The 19,729-nt window shown below is 39.0% G+C and overlaps 4 protein-coding genes across 7 annotated transcripts; 1 reads left to right on the top strand and 3 right to left on the bottom strand.

Annotated features, from left to right (window-relative positions):
* Positions 1 to 1,099: 1,099 nt before the first annotated feature.
* Positions 1,100 to 3,688, top strand: LOC132178861 (pentatricopeptide repeat-containing protein DOT4, chloroplastic). Its single transcript, XM_059591433.2, has one exon. It carries the CDS (start codon positions 1,626 to 1,628, stop codon positions 3,624 to 3,626), a length of 2,001 nt encoding a protein of 666 aa, XP_059447416.2. The 5' UTR covers positions 1,100 to 1,625; the 3' UTR covers positions 3,627 to 3,688.
* Positions 3,689 to 3,842: 154 nt separating this feature from the next.
* LOC132178862 (calnexin homolog) lies at positions 3,843 to 6,948 on the bottom strand. Its single transcript, XM_059591434.2, has 7 exons — positions 6,853 to 6,948; positions 6,615 to 6,722; positions 6,428 to 6,497; positions 4,733 to 5,859; positions 4,563 to 4,634; positions 4,347 to 4,463; positions 3,843 to 4,238 (listed from the first exon to the last, which is right to left on the bottom strand). Exons 2-7 carry the CDS (start codon positions 6,705 to 6,707, stop codon positions 4,083 to 4,085), a joined length of 1,635 nt encoding a protein of 544 aa, XP_059447417.2. The 5' UTR covers positions 6,708 to 6,722; positions 6,853 to 6,948; the 3' UTR covers positions 3,843 to 4,082.
* A 1,512-nt stretch (positions 6,949 to 8,460) lies between these two features.
* On the bottom strand, positions 8,461 to 15,852 carry MCM2 (minichromosome maintenance (MCM2/3/5) family protein). Of its 4 annotated transcripts, none has more exons than XR_015911947.1 (19): positions 15,550 to 15,852; positions 15,258 to 15,439; positions 14,588 to 14,766; positions 14,279 to 14,468; positions 13,899 to 14,118; positions 13,562 to 13,769; positions 13,116 to 13,250; positions 12,826 to 13,017; positions 12,563 to 12,735; positions 12,289 to 12,477; positions 12,054 to 12,170; positions 11,614 to 11,698; positions 10,661 to 10,813; positions 10,425 to 10,550; positions 10,149 to 10,331; positions 9,325 to 9,486; positions 9,067 to 9,220; positions 8,610 to 8,866; positions 8,461 to 8,507 (listed from the first exon to the last, which is right to left on the bottom strand). XR_015911947.1 is itself a non-coding variant. In XM_059591432.2 (18 exons), exons 1-17 carry the CDS (start codon positions 15,756 to 15,758, stop codon positions 9,104 to 9,106), a joined length of 2,820 nt encoding a protein of 939 aa, XP_059447415.2. In that variant the 5' UTR covers positions 15,759 to 15,852; the 3' UTR covers positions 8,461 to 8,866; positions 9,063 to 9,103. The 4 variants fall into 4 exon arrangements, 2 of the variants coding, with proteins under 2 accessions (XP_059447415.2, XP_059447414.2); XR_015911948.1 differs by having other exon boundaries at positions 8,461 to 8,501; XM_059591432.2 differs by having other exon boundaries at positions 8,461 to 8,866; positions 9,063 to 9,220.
* A 2,008-nt stretch (positions 15,853 to 17,860) lies between these two features.
* On the bottom strand, positions 17,861 to 18,859 carry LOC132179558 (transcription elongation factor). The gene has a single exon (XM_059592299.2). It carries the CDS (start codon positions 18,732 to 18,734, stop codon positions 18,183 to 18,185), a length of 552 nt encoding a protein of 183 aa, XP_059448282.2. The 5' UTR covers positions 18,735 to 18,859; the 3' UTR covers positions 17,861 to 18,182.
* Between the last annotated feature and the right edge of the window lie 870 nt (positions 18,860 to 19,729).

The following is a 19,729-nucleotide window of genomic DNA, read 5'->3' as shown; positions in this document are numbered from 1 at the left end:
CAATAGATCATTCGCGCCAAACTTCATTCTATATAGTGTGCACCTACGTTTTATAAAGCGGATTAGGCAAGTACCAATTGCCCCCTAAATAGGAAAAAGTGGCTTTTCATATTTAGTCAAAATAAAAGCAGCCAAAAAAAGGGAGACAAAAGCTATTGAAAAAAAAAAAAAAACCAACTTGAACGAAAAAGCAAAGAAACACAACAGAAATACATCAGAAAGTTACAAAAAAACAATTAAAAAACCCAAAACATTGTTCGAGATCCCACCGGGACCTCCTCAAGACTCGTCGAAAAATATTTCAGCATAAAACATTTTTTGGTATTTGGTATGTACGCAAAATCATATTAAGTACTAAATTACAAAAATGTCCTTATTGGGTCTTGGGCTGGTCTGCCAAGACTTTGGACTGATCCCAACGGGGTCTCGATAGGGTCTAGGCGGGTTTGGGGGGTCCTGGGTGAGTCGCAATGATTAATTTTCAGTTGTGAATAAAAATTACATTTTATAGGTTAATATAATTAAATGAAAATAAAAAAAAATAAAAAAATTTATAATTTTTCGTCCACACGCCAAAGACCAGAAAATGTTTTCATCCTAAAACATTTTTCTGTAAAATGACTACTCTAAAAATATTTTATGACAAGATATTTTACGCCAAAAGGAACGAAACTTAAGGTTCAGAGTGAATTGCAACTTGAAAGAGTAAGCTCTTTTATCTTAAAAAAAAATAAAAATAAAAAATAAAATATGGAGTAAGCTCTTTTATATATAAATTTCAGCCCAACTATACTAACTAATCTCGCCAGTTTGTTAGGCCAGCCCACTTGCACGTCCTGGTCCAGCTAAGCCCAATTAGCTATCCTTTTTTCCACCCGAGCCACACGCCTGTTCTGATCTTAGCCGTTACTTATTCGATACGTATCCCTTATCTAGAGCCTCCTCGCCTGCTTCACACCTCCCACTCCTGCTAGGCCACTATCCACCCACCCCAATGTCTGACTTTTCTTCTGACTTTCTCTCTGTCCAAAACACGTGATTTGAAACGTTTCTTTCTCTTCTCTTCTTCAACGGATTTCTTTTTATCTTTATTTTGCTTTTCTCTTTCCTTCTCTAATTGATTATTGAACCCACCCCCTCCTTCCTCGGCCTGTTAGCCCCCGTCTTCTTCTTCTTCTTCTTCTACTTCTTCTTATTCTATTCGTATCCAGTGGCTTTCTCTTTAAGTTTTTCAGAAATCATTCATAATCCATGGATCGCTCTTCAACCATAATTTAAATCTCAACAACTACCTTCTTCTTCCCCCTCTTTCCCCAAACCGTATATCACAATCCGACCACCAATTTTTTCTTGACCAACCTTTGAATTTTTTCTTGCCATGTTTTACATCTTGCATTGAACCCATCTATAGCCATTAATTGTTTGCTGCCGAGCGGTTTTGGGAAGGGCGGACAAGGTATTTTGATATTGCGTACTAATTTTTTTAGGCAATTCACCAATGCTTGCTGTTTCATTTGGTTTAATGCTTATCCGCTCCAAACAGCAATGCCTACGCTTTTCACTACTGCCCAGCTTCCCCGTCTTCATATAAGAAACAAAGATAGTATCACACTCAGAGCTGAAACATGTATGTCCTTCCGTGCGCGCACGCACAAATTCAGCGCTACATTTTCATATCTGACAAACACCCACTTAGCACTACCCAATCCAAGCATTCCCGTAATATTCGAATCAACACAAAGCTGGCTGGTGAATCGTTGGACCGCCGAGTGTTCGATGAAATACCTGTTTCGGACAAGCACACGTTTGCTTGGAACAATCTTATCCAAACCCACCTCGCTAATGAAGATTTCGACCTTGTCATTTCAACTTACCGAAACATGCTGCTCCGGGGTACTGCACGTCCCGATAGGCGCACTCTTCCTCGCATTTTGACTGCTTCTTGGCGTTCCGGCGATATTTTTACCGGCAAACAACTCCATGGACATGCTCTCAAGCTTGGCTTCTCTTCCGACCACTATGTAGTTACTGCTTTGATCGAAATGTATGGCCGTCTTGATAGTGTTGATATCGCGAAGTGGGTTTTCGAGAAGTCCCCTCATAGGAATCCCGTTTCTTGGACTCTGCTAGCCAGGTTGTACATCAAGCAAAACAAACCCGGTTTGGCTATTGATATGTTTAAACAAATGGTTGACTCAGGGGATGAGATAGATTCGGTGGCGTTGGCAACAGCCGTTGGTGCCTGTAGCATGTTAAAATCGCTGCAACAAGGCAGGAAACTCCACCGGATTGCTATGAAATATGGATTGGAGTTTGACGCGTTGGTCAGCAATACTCTCTTGAAAATGTACATCGATTGTGGCAGTATTAAAGATGCTCGGGCAATTTTTGATCGAATGCCATCAAAAGATGTCATTACATGGACGGCACTTATTAATGGGTATGTGAAGAAAGGAGGTTTCAATGAATGTCTTAAATTATTTCGGCAGATGAATATGGATGGACTGGTAAAACCTGATTCTCTCACATTCTCTAGCGTTCTACCAGCCTGTGCAAGAATGGCGGCACACAAGCATGGCAAAGAAATTCATGGCTACCTGCTTAGAAGCGGTGTTAAGTTGAATCTCACGGTCCAGAATGCTGTTATGGACATGTATGTTAAATCAGGATTCATTGAATATGCATCAAGGATTTTCACGAGGATGAAGGATAAAGATGTGGTTTCATGGACTGTGATGATAATGGGATATAGTTTACATGGACAAGGAGAGCAGGGAGTTCATTTGTTCTGCACGATGGAGAGGAAGTCGAGCATACATATAGATCAACTCACATATGCTGCTGTCCTCCATGCTTGTAGCACCGCACGGATGGTTGAACAAGGAAAGTTTTATTTCCACTGCATTAAGGCACCTAAAGTTGCAAACTATTCTCTAATGGTGGGTCTTCTGGCTCGTGCTGGGCTGTTCGAAGAGGCGAAAATCTTTATTGAGGAACAAAAGGTTGAAAGGCATGCGGAGGTTCTGAAAGCACTGCTAGATGGCTGCAGAAACCACCAACAATTAGTATTGGGTAAGCGAGTCATTGAGCAGCTCTGCGATTTGGAGCCGCTTAACGCCGACAACTATGTGCTACTCTCTAATTGGTATGCTAACAGCGAAAGATGGGCGATGGTTCATAAATTGAGGCAAACAGTAAGAGACATGGGTTTGAATCCTAAGAAAGCTTATAGCTGGATAGAGTTCCGAAATAAAGTTCACGTGTTTGGCACGGGGGATGTATCCCACCCAAGATCAGAGAGAATATATGGGGAATTACAGTGTTTAGTAAAGAAAATACAAGACGAGGGATATCGGCCTAATCCAGATTTTAGTCTCCATGATGTGGAGGAAGAGCGAGAGTGCATTCAAATTGGGCATAGTGAAATGTTGGCCATTTCTTTTGGGCTCATCACCACACAACCGAGTGCTACAATTCGTGTAACTAAGAACCTCCGTGTGTGTCGCAATTGCCATGATTCTGCAAAGCTTATATCCAAGACAGTAGGACGTGAAATCATACTTAAGGATCTAAATTGTTTCCATCATTTTAAGGATGGATTTTGTTCATGTGGCGGTTCTTGGTGATTTTTCTTTTTCGTCTTCTTCTAATGCATGGCGATTCAAATCTTATCTTGATTCTCTCTCGCGATCTGGATCTATACATCTTTTCTTTTCTTTGTTACGCTTGAGCATCGTAAATTGTTATGCCAAACTCCCCCTAATTTTATTATCAAGTAAACAAGCACAGCCTTCCATTTAATTAATACACAACAAAATGCCATTCCGCTACAAAACGGGACAAAGACCAAAGGTAATTAATTAACATGCCAGTCAAAGCGTGGCTGGCCCGTAGCATATTCCGCATAAACAACAATCAAAATTACTAGAGTTTAAACCAATCTACACCAAAATAAGTACTCAGAAACAGAAGAAGAAAAGAAAATTCAGGGAACATCACTTAAAACAAAATCCAGTCCACTCAATCCCTAACTCCTCAAAATTGCAAAGTAACAACCAAGGGCGATTCTGACGTTCCTAGTTTCAGTTTTCCCTTCTGGTAGACCTCCTACGTGGAGGGGCAGCAGCAGCATCCTCCTTCTCATGCTCGTCTTCCTCCTTCTCCCCACTGCTTTCCTCTTGATTGGTGGAGGTCTCTGCAGGTGCAGCTCCAGCTCCGTGTGTTTCACTGAAGCTGGCCTGCAAAAGTTGCAGATAAAAAGTATATTAACAAAGTATAATGACGTATTATGTGAAAGTATAAGATTTCAGAGATATGAATGTATTATGTGAATGCATAATACATACCGCTGTTTTTTTACCACCAAAAAGGATTCTAAAGAAAACTGTCAAAATAACAACCACTATTGAAACAATAACACCAATTGTTATATTGGGTTGTTTTTCTCCCTTTTCGATGAGATCCTGCAACAAAAACATATAATCTCAGTTATAGAAACTCCCAAGCTCAACTAAGCAAAAAGATATGTAGAGGTACAAATGAAGACAAGTTCTTTAACTTACAATGATCATTGGTTTGTATGCATCCAAGAAAGGAATGTCCCCTATCTTGTAAAGAAGGTCAAAAAACTTCTTCTGCAAGCATTGATCCAAAAAATTTGTTAGGGCATGAAATAACAAGAAATCATCCAAGTTCAAAGAAAACTAAAATATAAGGGAGAATGGGTGATTACCTGCAAGCCAGACAGGCCATCTGAAAGACCAGAAGCTGCTTCTTCAGCCTTTTGTTTCTCTTTCTCAATGTCAAATTTTGGCTTCCATGTTGTTAGCCTGTACGATTCTGCAACCTTCTCATCACTAGCAATGAGAATATTGTCAAACAATATGCCGTCTTGCATTGTCCAGATCTCAATGCCAATTGCAGCAATGGGCTCAAAATCAGGTTTCTCAAGCTCAAAGTAATCAGGATTTGGGATTTGTTGCGGTTTCCATATGCCCTTATAATCTGGGTTATCAATTAGAGGAGCGTGCCATTTTCCTTTGTAAGCAGGATTGCTCTTCGTTGGCCTCTTCCACTCACCACAACCAGGTGCAATCTCGCACTTTGGATTATCAATCTTTGGTGGCTCCCATTCACCATCTTCTTCGTCATCCCAATCTTCTGGCTTTGTAGAATCAGGATCATCAATCTCCTCAGGCTCATCATCCAACCACCCTTCAGGTTTCACAGCTTCTTCATCTTCAATTTCCATGGGTGCATCCTCATCCCAATCATCTGGCTTCACAGCATTTGGATCTGGAATCTTAGCCCGTTCATCCCAGTCCTCTGGTTTCTTGTCATTTGGGTCAGGAATTGTCTTGTCAGGAATTAAAGGCGGCTCAAAATCATCAGCAGAGAGGAAATTTGCCTTCTTCTTCTCCTCCCCATCTATTAAAATACTAAGTTCATTATCAGGCTTCAGTATTGCAGTGTAGATATGGGAGAGTTTGTCGGAGGGTACAGAAGGGGGGTTCTTCAGATGGTGCTCAACATACTCCCCACTCTTGGGGTTCTTGTGCTTAAAGATGAAGTGCACCTTGTTTGTGGAGCCACACTTGTCAGGTCCAAACATGATGGAATAAGGAGACTCATTGTCAAATTCCTTAGGTTGCCATCCAGCCTCTTGGGGTCGGAGGTACTTCAGGTATGCACCACCACATTCTAGCCCATCCTGGAGCCGCACCTCAAACTGCAGGACAACTGTTCTGTCCTTGAGACTAACCTGGTCTAGCTCTTTTACTATTGCATACTTCCTCGCCTTGTCGCTAACCAGAAGGCCGTAATCGTCATGTCCCTCACTTTTTGAATGCTTCCAGACACCTAAATTGGAAAAGGCAAAATAATATAAGATCATAATTTTCAAATGAGTAGAGCAATCACATAGGAGTAAGCAACCAATGGCTAATGTGACAGAATTAATTGGGGGAAGATCTGGAAATTACTGGAACCTTTTTCTTTTAGTGTTTTTTATTGGGGGGTTTAATTTTCGGTTTCAGAGAAGGACTATGAATATATAGAAATGATTACGACTAATATGACCCTACAGAACACCATTCGCATTTACAAGGCTGCACCAGTATCAACATCAAAACCACAACGACCGTCAAGAGGGATGAACAAGACAATATCGGGGGGCAGTGAATAGCAACTATAGTGTTTATTTAGCAAGACATGTCAGCAAACCTTCCAATCCTAGGTTGACGAAAGCAGTCAAAGTGATCCCCAAGCCAACAACGACTAAAATTGAAACAGACCGGCTGAGGGAATTCAAAACACAAAAGAGGAGGAAAAAAATTGCGCATATCAATCATAACATAAGGAATGAAAGGATCTAAAAAATTAGAGAAGAGAGAAAAGAAAGAAATAATGAAGGGGAGGGAGGGGAAACCTTTGTAGTCATCCTTCTGAGACACAATCCACCGGCCCTCGAAAGGTTCGTCAAACGGCTCGTAGTAGATCTATTCATTTGGCAAATACTCCATGAATTAATTATTCATTTCAAAAGTTAAATAGAAAAGAAGAAGATGAAAGTCTCAAACATTTTCAGAGAGCGGGTAGGGTAATGAAAACGTTACCACATCGGAAGCGCAGATCTGAGAGGCGAAGGAAGTAATCAGCAGCGCTGCAATCACCTGCTGGAGTCGATGGATTTTCCAGCTCCCTTCCATCGCCAAACCCTAACCCTAAGCCAGCCCCAGAATCAGAAAACAGAACCAAACAAAAGAAGGAAAGCTTTTTTAAGAATAAAAGTGAGCAGAGAAAGAGGAAAAACAAGGGGCGACTGGCGACCTATGCGTAGATGCTAGATATTACCTTGCGTTTTCCTTCCAGATGGGGGGTGACTTTTTGACGCTATACTTCTTTTTGCCCTTTCAAAACGTAGAGATGAACTGATGAAGTGCCCACTGCCCATGTCACTTGAGTAAAGCTGGGGTCATTTTCGGCATTACGTCTCTCGCACAGTAACTCCCGTTGTTTTCTAGATGCCCAATTCGTTTTAATTTTTAATTTTTTTTTTTTCTCTTTCATGCTGAAGACGTCGGAGAGTTCGCCGGTTCGCCCGCCAACTACAAAAATTTTGGTAAAATCCTTCTCTTTTAGAAGCTTCAATAATGGTTTAGAAAAGTATTTTACTGTGATATGAAGGTTATTTATTTATTTATTTTTAGAATATTTTGAATCCTTTGTGTTAATTATACTATATGTAATGTAAGGTACTTATTAAACTCAACTTACTGTTTGAATTCCTTTCTTAAGGGTGCCTAATTTATGTATGGAGTCAAAGCTACATATATAGCACTAAGCCAAACCCCTATTTAATTTGAAAGGCTATTTCCTTCTTGTATTTAACTTGAGCAGGATTTTTTTTTTTTTTCTTTCTAATTAAAAAAACACTTGAGGAGCGACTTTAGAGAATGCGGAAAGATTGCAATATTTATATTTTTTGTTTAATATTGAATAGCAGTGGAACTAGTATTTAATATTTATATTATTTAACATGTTTGATATATAATGTGTTTACATGGATGTGTTAGTAAACTTTCTTACCGACAATGTCAAGTTTTATATGCACAATTTGGATTTGATTAAAATGTATTATTGTGAATTGTTTTACTTGAACATGATTTCAATGGTGAGTTGAGCCCAACTTTTCACGATAATAAAAGTATGTTGGAAATTAGTTTTAGAAATGATTGTCAAAGCATTTTTAAGAAAGGAAATTCAAAGAGAAATGAAACGATTTCATGAACAAGAAATAACAAAGCGTATAAACTGAAGGACCCAAGTCTAAATGGTTAATAGAAACAAAAAATGGGTGAGAAAGGACAGGACACCTTCCTATTAGACTTTTAGAATTTAGATCCCTCGCAGTGGACTTTCACCCACCCACCCACCCACCCCACCCCCCAAAACACTCCACACGACCTCCCACGTTTCTAGTTTAGATTGCATCGTCGCTGGACGTGCATCCTTATTCCTTTCCCTAGGCTGAGTAGGCTCCACTCCCGTCGACTTTTCACTTGTGCACGAATCGATTGTATGGAGATCGACTTCGATTATCTATCACCGGCTTCAAACCACATTCCTTTTATTCGGCCAATTTTGTTGTACAGGGCCTTTGGCCCATTTACTCATCCATTTATCTCTTCGTTCTGCACCACCATTTAAATCTGTTGGATCTAGATTTCTCATTGTACCTCTATTTTTGTTTACTAATATATTGTTTTCCTCTAATTCTACCACTCACGAAATAATGAAGGATGCAATGGCTGCTAAATTTGGCCATGGGTACAATACACATCCACCAAATTTCATGCTGGAGGAGCCTTAGCCTAAGCAACTGTTGTTTCCAGCGAAATCAACAATTTGCAGCACAGTTGAGGCTTTCCTCTTGTTAATCTTGCTCTCCCGCACATATGGTACCACAAACTTTGTCCTTGTAAACTTGGCAAAAACAGAAACTGTACCTAGGGGATTCAAAAACAAAAAATTCTAAACTCAAGTGCAATGATTGCATTTACAAAGGAAAAAAAATTAATAAAAATAAAAAAATAAAAAGCCATTCTTGCCTGCAACACTCGGTAATCCCCATCAATTAGTGAACAACTCTCCAAGAAGAAAAACATACGTTTCTTAATTATAACTACTACCCCCACAATTTAAACCACGTTTAAAAATATAGGTGTGCATCCAAAGGCAGCCAGGAGGAAATTTCAGATCTGGAACTCGGCTGTTTAGTACTTCTCTGCTCAAGCTGATAGCGCAACAGTACATTCGGGTTATATATGATTGCTAAAAGTAGTTCTGGCATCTACCACCAGTTATCCTGTTCAATAAAATGTATTGATACTGTCAGTCAATCATATCCAGATCTGAATGAAGGGTCCAGTTAGAAAGGGTCTTGGATACATTCGGGTTATAGCCCTTCAAAGTCATTTAAATAATTAAATCGTTTTTTAAATGTTCTCAAGGCATTGTTGTTTGAATAGTTTTTTTCCAAAACTAGGTATTGATGAACCTACCTACCTATGTAGTATGTAGAACTCATGGAATACTTTGTTAATCATCTTGCAAGGTGATGCCTAATCACTCCCCGGTCTTCATCTAACATGAAATTGGCTCTAGCAAAGTGGGGGCTAGTAAAGAAGGGTCTTAGATCATAGATTTCATGTTCCTGTGCCTGCACGAGTTGAAACCAATCCAAGATTTCAGTACAGTAAAGGGCCCGGCCCATATAGCCAATTTATCTATTTGAAATAATTAATGTTTTATGTTTTCCATCACCTTGCTCTGCAGATCCTCTACTTTCACATCAATGTGGTCAAGCCCTAAAGTAGACCCAGTGACAATTTCTTCAAAGTGCAGGGCATTCTTGACAAGCTCACGAAGAAGATACAGGAGCAGTTCATTGTAATCCTTCTTGAAAGTCATGTACTTTCTGAAGCTCTGCAAGAACACAGCAAATCCTTGTCAACAAATTAGCTCAGTGATCAACAACTCAAGAACTTCTAAAATTAATTTAAAAACCACAACACTTTCATTTGAATGGGTGTAGGAACATGACCATTATCAAGTTAATAAAGGGACAACACCATGCATTAATTGCATAATTCTCACAAAGAAAAATAGTATATCATGGTTTAAAAATGTAAGCTGCAAGCAGCATTAATAGCTTCAAAGGATGTCCAAAATGGTTCAGGTCTATCGAACTAGCAGACTAAAGAGCATCTGAATTCAGCTATGAACAATAGATTACTTGTTAACAGTAATTGATACTTATGCAAAATTAAAAGCAGGTCAAGTTTGAAGACCAGTAAAAAGTGTTTGCAAACAACAGTGGACCAGTGTTGTCGAGCATTCCTGATGAAACCCAGCATAATGTCAAATCTCCATACAACAATGTCAGTAAACACATGTATGCATGCATTACAAATGCTATGAAAAAAAAAGTAAACAAATTGTAGAGCCAATTGTAACACGGCAGAAAGAGTTTGTGCTGCGAAATATCGATATAGGTAAAAATAGCATCTCCAAGAATGTGTGCAGAAAACACCAGAACAGAAAACGGTTACTAGAGAAGGCATGAGGCAGAGGATCTCTTTCAATACCTTTTGCAGAGCTTTCTGCACCCCAAACTTTTGGGTTGAAATAAACGAATCAAGCAGGACACGAATTGCCATATCTACATCTTCTTGTGTGACATGCTGTCTAAGGTGCATTCGGGCATGTGCTTCAGACATCCGTATCATTGATTCTATGTGCCTCACTGCTATAGGCACTCCTTGTCCATGCTAGATGTGCACAGTGAAAGAGAGGGATATCAAATGAAATCATCAATACTCAAGAACCCTTTATCAAACATGTTTGATAACAGAGAACCTTACCGAAGATTCTCTTCGCAGTTCAGCATAAACATGTGTGAGCTTGTCCATATCAGCATCGTGCAACCTTGGGAATACATTCAACTTGGCATAAGTAATGTACTTCTTTAGCAAATCTTGAGGAAGTATCTGAAAAAAAGTAAATGATAGAATCTTAAGGATTAAGAAGCAGAATACCAAGTTGAGACAAATCTAGAAGCAACTAGGAGGAAAACCAAGTATTATCAGGAGTATCGGACCTCAGGATCAACTGGCCTGGCAGAAGCTAGATTATCTTCGTCGGATTCACCCAGAGACTTATCATCTATGTTAGCACCCTTGGGTTGTGACTTAAAATGGCTATCAACTACAAACTTTGCAAGCATCTCATCAATGACAGGGTCTACAACATCCTGCAAGTTATCAATGCCTTCCCTGTTAACATCTAGTAAGTATTAATTTTTTTTGATAAGTAATGTTTATATATCAAAAGCGCAGAGGGGCGCAACCCTAGTACACAGGGAGTATACAAGGGAAACGACTAGCTAGAAGAAAAAAGAACAAGGAAATCAAGATAGCTAATAACTATAGGAGCGAGCCAAGCCGCTGTCCAAGTGTAAAGAGTATGGAAAAAGAAAGCCGTGATCTCCTCCAAAGACCTCTCAGCATCCTCAAAGCATCTCTCGTTCCTTTCTAACCAAAGGCACCACATAATGCATAGAGGGACCATTTTCCACACGACAGCACTCCTAGATCGACCTCCCGTCCGCCAACAAGCAAGCTGGCCAGCCACCTTACTAGGCATTACCCAAGACAACCCAAAACGACTGAAGATGGCCTGCCATAAGGAACGAGCAATCTCACAATGAAGGAAAATATGATCAATAGACTCCCCATCGCCTTTGCATAAGCAACATCTATTAATCACTATGATATTCCTTTTCCTGAGATTATCAAGTGTGAGAATCTTCCCTAACACCGCTGTCCAAGTAAAGAAGGCCACTCTCGAAGGAGCCTTGGTGCGCCATATACTCTTCCAAGGAAACGGACTTGCTTCTTTGCTTACCAAGATATTGTAGAATGATTTAACATCGAACTTCCCTTTTCTCGACGGGATCCACCAAATTTTGTCCACCCCCCCCCTACTCCACTTGTGAGAACATCTAGTAAGTATTAATAATGTAATAAAAGATTGAGTTTGTAGAATTGTAACCTTTACAACACAGAGGATATCAAAACGAGAAACAATGGGATCCGTCAACTCAACATTCTGTGAAAATGTTTTAGAGGAATCATATCTGGAAAAGACGCATACAAGTTAAATTATGGCTTAAATCAGAAATAAAAAGTTTGAAAATGCAAGACAGTTAATCAAACATGTCTGGGTGGTAACAACAACAGGTTAAGAAAATAAGGGAGTGGGGTTGGAAAGTGAGAAAATTAATGGATGGCCTTCACTATCTGAAATATGCTCAACACCAACAACAACAACAACAACAAAAATCAAAACATCAGCCATTCTAAATTTTTCAGCACCTGTGTCCATCTGTATAAGATTCTCATGTATAAGCCATTTTGCCAAACCATAGTGATCAGTGCAACTTCCCCAATATTAATGCTACCCACCTCATACAAATTTATCCATTTTCATACCTTCCTCCAACAGGATTTGCTGCAGCAATCACAGAGCATCGTGCCTGGAGAGAAGTGACAATTCCAGCCTTTGATATGCTAATACTCTGCTGCTCCATGGCCTCATGAATACTCACCCTGATCATGAACATAAATTTTTAATACTCTAATGAGAATCAAGTTTTATTATTTGGGGTGGGGGAGGAGGGTCCAAATTATAATTCACGAAGTTACACATATACTTGCATTTCCTCACCTGTCCTGATCATTCATCTTGTCAAATTCATCAATAAGGCAAATCCCTTTATCAGCAAGAACAAGGGCCCCTCCTTCAAGGGTCCACTCCCTTGTCACTGGGTCCTTGTGGACTGCAGCCGTGAGCCCCACAGCAGAAGCTCCTTTACCAGTAGTATACACAGCCCTCTGCCCAGTCTTTTCAACATACCTATTAAAGAATCCTTGAGAAGTTAAATGCATGATCACTACAAAGGCGATTGAGTTTCTTTGACATAGATCAAAATTGTTCTCACTTGAGAAATTGTGACTTGGCTGTGCCTGGATCACCTAGGAGCAGTACATTTATGTCCCCTCGCAATCGGTGTTTCCCCTCAACATTTTTCTCTTGGCCTCCAAACATAGCAAGAGCTATTGCAGTTTTTATATCTTCATGGCCATAGATTGACGGGGCAATGGACTTGACAATCTGAAAGTATTCATAGCACTCTTAGTATGGTATGTAATGATGATGACACAGAAATAGTTGACAAAGAGATAGTGTAGTAAAAAGAATAACCCTTTCTCCTATTCTGGAGTCTTTGGCCAGCTTTTCTATCTCTTCTTTGTCTTCCTGAGTAAGTTTGTAAGCAGAAAAGAGATCTTGCTTCTTTGTGACATAGTTTGCTTCAACCACAGTGGCAAATACAGGAAACCCATTCTTTGTATTCAAAGATAAGTCAAAATTATTTGTGTAAATGCCTGTGACCTCCTGCAATTAACCACATGGAACATTAAACTGAAAATGAGAAAGTACTCAATAACACAGGTAACAAGTACAAACAAGCCATTCCAAGAAGAGGATTATACAATTTCTTCCCCAGGGCGGGCACAATCAATTAGGTCATTCAACAGTATCACTTCCTTGTATCTAGGAAGCCGACCTGCAGGCACGATTCCAGGGCTCTCTTGGAGCGTAAGCTTTTGGTAATTCCTGTATATTGTCTGCAGCAAGTCAAAAAAGGATAAATGTATGAGTTCCATATTATTTGTAACTGAGGTTTTATCTCACTGCTGAGAAATGTCATTAAAAAAGAAAATTTTAAATCTCAATTTTCTTTTTATTATTTTGGATCCAAGGAAACAAAAACTTTAGCCGAGTATTTTACATCTATTTAGCTTAGTTGCCTTGCACTTTCTTATAAATACCAATCATATGTTTGACAGAAGATACAAAGCAATACTTTCTTTTCTTCTCCTTGGATTTTCAGCATTAAAAAATATCCCAGATTCAAATAAGGATTTAGAAAACTCACCTGCTCAATATTGACAGTGAACGGGCCTTTTGATTGGCATTCTGGGCAAGAACCAACCTTCACCTCTGAATATGAATTCTGAAAGAATGGCCCCAAAGTAGTCCCACATTTGTTGCAATCATACTTTACCTGTTGCAATTGGGGGAAGACCCCAGAGCGACGGGTCACAACACCCCCGATGCGAATCATGGTATTCAAATGGATTTGCCTGCAAACAAGGGTAAAGTTGAAAAAGAGCCTTTGTCAGTGAAAAAATAATAAAGGTGAAATGGAGTTCTTAAGAAATAGAAGAAAAAGATCTAATGTAGGCATAAGCAATGAATTTTGCACTCACTACCTAATATTACGAATCTGATCGTAAACAGGTAAGTTGGTAATGCGGACATAGATCTTCTGATGGATATTTTTGTAGTTTGGATGTAAATCAAAGACAACACCCTTGGCAACATCTTCCATGACTTCAAGGACAGATTGAGGGGCATCAGCCAGCCAGATGGCAATATTGGGATGGATGTAGATGAACTGTTTGTAATCAATCTCCAAGCTACACTTATTAGCTGCAAAAGCAACAGTGATTCAGTTCAAACAATACACAAACCAGGATGTGAGCTTGGTGATTGTAAAAATTATGTAGCTTACCAAACATTTGGAATGAGACTTAATCTCTCACATTCACAAGTTAACTAGGTGAAAGCTAAGCATAAGCAGATATTTTACCTGATACCATCTCATTTATTAGCCGTACATATTCAAAGTCACCATGATCATTTTTTGGATTCACATATGTCAGTAGAAAATCCTTGAACTTCTTCCCTATAAACCGGCGCACTTCATCCCTAGTAACCCACTCTCTCAGCGTTCCCTGGACACGATACATCTCAAATTCGCCTTCATCATCATCTTCATCCTACATGCAAACACCATTGGCAATAAGAAAACGACAGTGATAGTGTCTACCACAGTTTCTGGTGAATGGGAATCATTGCTTTAAGGAAGTTAATATAATAAACTGAAGAGAGCCCAAACCTCATATGGATCATCATCGGTCTGATCAGTCATGGGCACATCCTCTCTCGAGTGTCCCCGCTGTGACCTTCCTGGTGAGCTTTGAATTCCATCAGTGTCATCATGACTTCTTGGCCCAGCAGGTGGCCTGAAATCAGCTCTCGCCCTCTTGGACGGCCTGTAGTTGTCATCATCTGTGTCTGTAACCAAATTGTTAAAGGCCGAGGTTATAAAGTACAGATTCAGCTGCGACAAGTGTTCTAACTTCAATTTCACAAGGCAAAGCTCACAAGACATGCAACAACTTCAATTTCACAAGGCAAAGCTCATAAGACATGCACTGCATTTGCATAGATTTCATTGTTCTTTTTAAAAAAATAATAATAATAAAAATAAAAAATGCTTGTTATAATTAGGTACTATTAATGATTATATATGATATGGTTATGGTTTATCGAAATTTGTTTTGTACAGTAAGAAGTAAGAACAAGAGCTAAGGCATACTAGAATGAAAAGTTTGGCATGTGTTGAACACTTAAGCATCAATACCCAACTCTCAAGTCAGGGCATGAGCATAAATACTTGGTTTCTAGTTCATCTAGATAGGTTGGGGGTTATTAGTCCATAAATCTGATTTTACTAGCAAAATAACAAGGCAGAATCCAGGTCATGAAAAATAGAAAGAAATAACCTTGGTCATGGAGAAGCTGAGGAAGCTTGCGGTTGGTGTTGACGCGGCCGTCGCGGGCCTGAAGCTCTAATTCGGCAGCCCTGCGATCCTGCAAGATCTGATCCAAATCCCTCTCGTCCTCCAGAGAGTCATCCAGCCCCACCGACTCGTACTGATCCTGCTCATTCATCCTCCGATAGTCGCTGCATTTCATTTTTGTTTTAATTTCCAAACAAAAAAAATCACAAATTAATTGAAATGAAATCAGAGAGAGGGAATCGAGGGAAAATGAAAAACGAAAGATGAGACTTACTCCAAGAAAGCGTCGTTGAAAAGATCCTCTCCGTCGTCCTCCTCCTCGACCTCTTCGGGCTCGTCGCGGATGATCTCGGGATCGACGGCGGCTTCGTCATCATCGTCGGTGAAGTTCTCAGAGGTGCGGCTGGTGAAAGGAAGCTGATCGCTGTTGAACCCTGCGGAGGTCGGCGACTCCGGTGATGAAGGCCCTTCTTCTCCTGCCATTTTTCTCTCTGCGGATTGTTTGTTTGGTTTCAGAGCACCCTTCTTGCGGCCTTTCTAGCACCTTAGGGCACCCAATAGACAGGCAAACCCACCCACTAGTCCGATCCGCCCGTTCATTTTGGCGGGAGGTTTTGGCGCCAGTTTTGTGTTCCTTTACCTACGTGGCCTTCCCCGACTAAATCATAAGTGTCGTTTTCTTATTTATTTATTTATTGAGATATGCTATAATCTAATAAAATTTTTACATTTTGTCCATCAAAATCTTACGTAGCAAAATGTCATTTGCCATTAACTTTGATCATGTACCATTTTACATCAACTTGACAAATGACACTTTGCCACCTAAGATTTTAATTGACAAAATGTGGGAGTTTTATTAGATAATAGCATTTCTCTTATTTATAAGAACTTATAAGGTCAATAAATTTCTTATATTTAGTAATTTAATTTCTTATTTTCTTACAAATTTAATAAATCAACAATTAAATTTGTAGAGTTTACTATTAATTTATATAGGGTCTACGTAAATTTACAAATTTAATTGTTAATTTGTAGGATGAGATTAACCAAATATATGCAAAATATTGATCTTTAGCGTTTCTCTTTATTTTAGTACATTCTTCCTTCTCTTTCTAAATTGCATCCTTTCACTATTTATTAGGGTCGTAAATAAACCAGTTTGTTCGACAACCCACTCGATACCCTCTCAGTTTAACTCAAACTCGAACTCGAGCTCAATACTGTACAAACCACTCGATTAGTAAATGATACATACCCGATTCGCTCGAGAAGACTCAATAGGAGCTCACGAGATTAGCTCGTTTAACGCTCAACCGATTCGTTTGCCCAACTCGTTAGCTCATTCATATATGGATATTGCTAAAAATTAATTATATAAATTTAAGTATGTATATTAGTAATTAAGTAATATATGTAATATAAATTACTTAATATTTATATTTATACTATAGATAAATGTCTAGGGCTTGTTTTAAAATTAGAACTTGAACTCTGCTTGGATCATATATTAAATAATTGAATAGCTTAGCTCGAGCTCGAGTTGAGCCCGGTTCGGCTCGAATAGCATTTTCAACAAACTCGAACTTGAGTTCGATCTCGCCTTAACTTTAAACGAGCCGAACTTGAACACACATTTTATAGCTCTGTTCGAATGAGCATCTTCATAACGAGCCAGTCTTAAAATCCTAAAGCTTAACTTGGCTTGACGATTACAGCCATTTTCATATAATTAAAATGCATTCATCCTATCACCAAAATGATTATCAAGTTTCCTACATTTCAACATTTTCTTATATATTTATCTTTTTAAACACCCGCTTAATGCCTTAATATAAAATCTTCAAAGCTACTGTCTCTAGCTTCTCAAACTCTTAACAACAAGAAAGTCTTTTCAATTTCCATACATTGAATTTCGACTGAACATGAAGAACAACATTTTTTTGCTAGTTAGTTAGTTTTTTTTTTTTGTCGACATAAGTGGCTCAATGACAACGGACAACGTTTGTTATTGTAATTTGTGGGCCAAAAGTACCTTCATTTAGACTTTACAATTGCCCCTCTTTCGAATTAAGACATATTAGATCATTATAATCAAGCGTGGGAGAAAGTGATGACTCGATCATAAAGCAGCTAGCAGCCAGAGTGTTACACTCCTGTAAAGTCCGGTTCTATAATGAGAAAATGAATATTTCATATAAAGACTATAAAGTTGATAGTCTATAAAAATAATAATTGTTAAGTGAGAGAAATTGATATTTATAATTTATTATAGATATGTCATTTTTAAGCCATAAAACATATGTGATTATTTTTTTATTTTTTTATTTTTTTAAGTAGTTACAAATAACATCCCAGCTAAGTTGTAACTTTATGTGGTACTAGAAACATTGCATAATTTTAAGGTTTTAAAGAAAGTGATTGTAACACTCCGATCTGATATTAAAAAGATAAATAATTTATATAAAATTTGGAATGTTTTGCCATGACTCACCCCGCCCGTTTCACATAATATTAAATTTTTGTCACTATCCCAAATCTTATACCAAATGAAACAAGCAGTTCTAGCTGCTGGCTGAATTTTATTGGATATTAAAATTCTACACTAGTGTTACAGCCTTATATGTAAAATTACAGATAAGTTTCTAAAAGATATATAGTAGAAAATATAAATAATATATAAGAAAACAGCTTTAATTATTGGCCCAAAGACCAAAGATAGGAAATCCAGTAGTGTAGAAGAGAGGCAATGGGCCGGATGGGAGTAGCAGAAGAAGTCAGCCCAGAGATGAGAGATAGTTTCCATTTGTTTTCATTTCTTTTCCGGTCATGAATCAAGATTCAAGCAGCTGGAACAGGATCTTCCCTACACTTGCACGCACTAGTATTGAAGTATTGATTGATTAATCAAAGACTTCTCTCCATCATCTCTTGGTACCGCTTGAATGATTGCAGCTTTTGCAAGCGCATCTGTTTATGGAACCTCATTATAAACAAGTCTGCAACCTGGTCAATCTCATCTTCCAGGCTGAAATTCTCCCCTTCTTCCTTGGAATTCCTCACCAGATCAACGATGGATCCACCCTGATCCTCAAACTCGAATTCCTCTTCATCAAATAACGAGTGCCTGAGATCTGGGTACTTGTCATCTTCATCATCCACCTCCACCAACTGGGTAAGAGTCGACTCGTTTGCCATGGCATTGTAGAGAACTATGGCCTTGCTCTCGTCGTCATCTGCCTCGGATTGGCTTTCCTTGTCATGCTGCCCACCAAGAAGTCTATGAATCTTGTGGGACAGTGAGTCCAGTATAACCTTCTTGTTCTTCAACAAGGAGAACATTACAAGGCGGGATTTGGCTGCGCTGGTTTTGTTCTTGAGGGCCATTGATTTGGCTTTAGCAATAGAAATCAAGGTAGAGATTATCTGTTTCAGGGCGTGGGAAGCTTTGTTCTTCATTCTCTGAGCTTAAAACAGACAAAGAAACCACCACGAAAGAAAGAGAAGAAAAGCGCAAGTACGTTGTGCAGAGTGTTAGAGAGCTAGGGTTGTAAGTTGTAGCCAAGAAATTAAGAAGCGTTAGCATGAAGGAAATAGTGAAGAGTTGGATGGGTTTATATAGAAAGGAGAAAGCTTATATATATATATAAGCTTATATGGATGGGCTTTAGCATTTGCCTATATATATGACTATAACTTGTGAGCACAGCAGTCTCCCATAGATTACCAAACCACGTGGCATGAGGCTATAGGGTAGACACGTACGACATACCCGTCTTTTTCTAGCAAGCCTGGGCTTCGGCTTCAATTTGGGTGCACAGTGCACGCACAGTAGATATCATTATCATATATAATATTCGTCGTTAGAGGACGATGATATTGTGAGTGATGGCATGCAGCATGTAGATGAAAAAGAAGAAGATTCTTCTGGGGTGGCAGCCGGCAGGGGCACATTTCTTTTAATTTTCATATTTAAAACAGAAAAAAAAAGGGAGTTTAAAGAGACTTTAGACGGTGAAAGTTAATTAAAGTGGATCGCCATTGAAAAGTGATGGAAAAAGCATGTGATGTGAGGATTCCTAGCTAGCTAACTTCCTCATAACGTGGTTTGTGTAATCGATAAAGACGATATATATATATATATATATATTGCTTCATTTTCATTTTCATTTTCACATGCATTCTTATGCTTTTTTTCTCCAGAGACATATAATTGTAGTGCTATGAAACCTTCGTAGATGGTTCTCAAAATGCCCTCAACTGAAAAGCGGCACTCAACTTCCCAATGAACGTGCTCCCCAGTTTGGACATATCACAGAAAGAAAATGTACGCAAGGGAAAGAACCTAGCTGCTTTTACTCTCACTGCTCCTTTTGTGCAGTTTGGTCCTTTCGCGGTAGAGCTAGCGAATAAATAATATTTAATTAGGCACGACTTTTTTTTTTCTTTTCTTT

This window comes from Corylus avellana, chromosome 4 (assembly GCF_965113065.1).
Source record: "Corylus avellana chromosome 4, dhCorAvel1.hap1.2, whole genome shotgun sequence".
In the NCBI taxonomy this organism is placed as follows: Eukaryota; Viridiplantae; Streptophyta; class Magnoliopsida; order Fagales; family Betulaceae; genus Corylus; species Corylus avellana.
Note: the sequence above shows the minus strand (reverse complement) of the source record. Positions and strands in the feature narration are given on the sequence as shown.

Coding starts and splice junctions, on each gene's coding strand:
- LOC132178861 (XM_059591433.2), top strand. CDS start 1,626: ATGTATGTCCTTCCGTGCGCGCACGCACAAATTCAGCGCTACATTTTC.
- LOC132178862 (XM_059591434.2), bottom strand. CDS start 6,707: ATGGAAGGGAGCTGGAAAATCCATCGACTCCAGCAGGTGATTGCAGCG. Junction 6,498..6,614: donor AGATCTGCGCTTCCGATGTG/GTAACGTTTTCA, acceptor CCAAATGAATAG/ATCTACTACGAGCCGTTTGA. Junction 4,635..4,732: donor ATGGCCTGTCTGGCTTGCAG/GTAATCACCCAT, acceptor CAATGCTTGCAG/AAGAAGTTTTTTGACCTTCT.
- MCM2 (XM_059591432.2), bottom strand. CDS start 15,758: ATGGCAGGAGAAGAAGGGCCTTCATCACCGGAGTCGCCGACCTCCGCA. Junction 13,770..13,898: donor GATCAGATTCGTAATATTAG/GTAGTGAGTGCA, acceptor CCTTGTTTGCAG/GCAAATCCATTTGAATACCA. Junction 11,699..12,053: donor GCAAATCCTGTTGGAGGAAG/GTATGAAAATGG, acceptor CGTCTTTTCCAG/ATATGATTCCTCTAAAACAT.
- LOC132179558 (XM_059592299.2), bottom strand. CDS start 18,734: ATGAAGAACAAAGCTTCCCACGCCCTGAAACAGATAATCTCTACCTTG.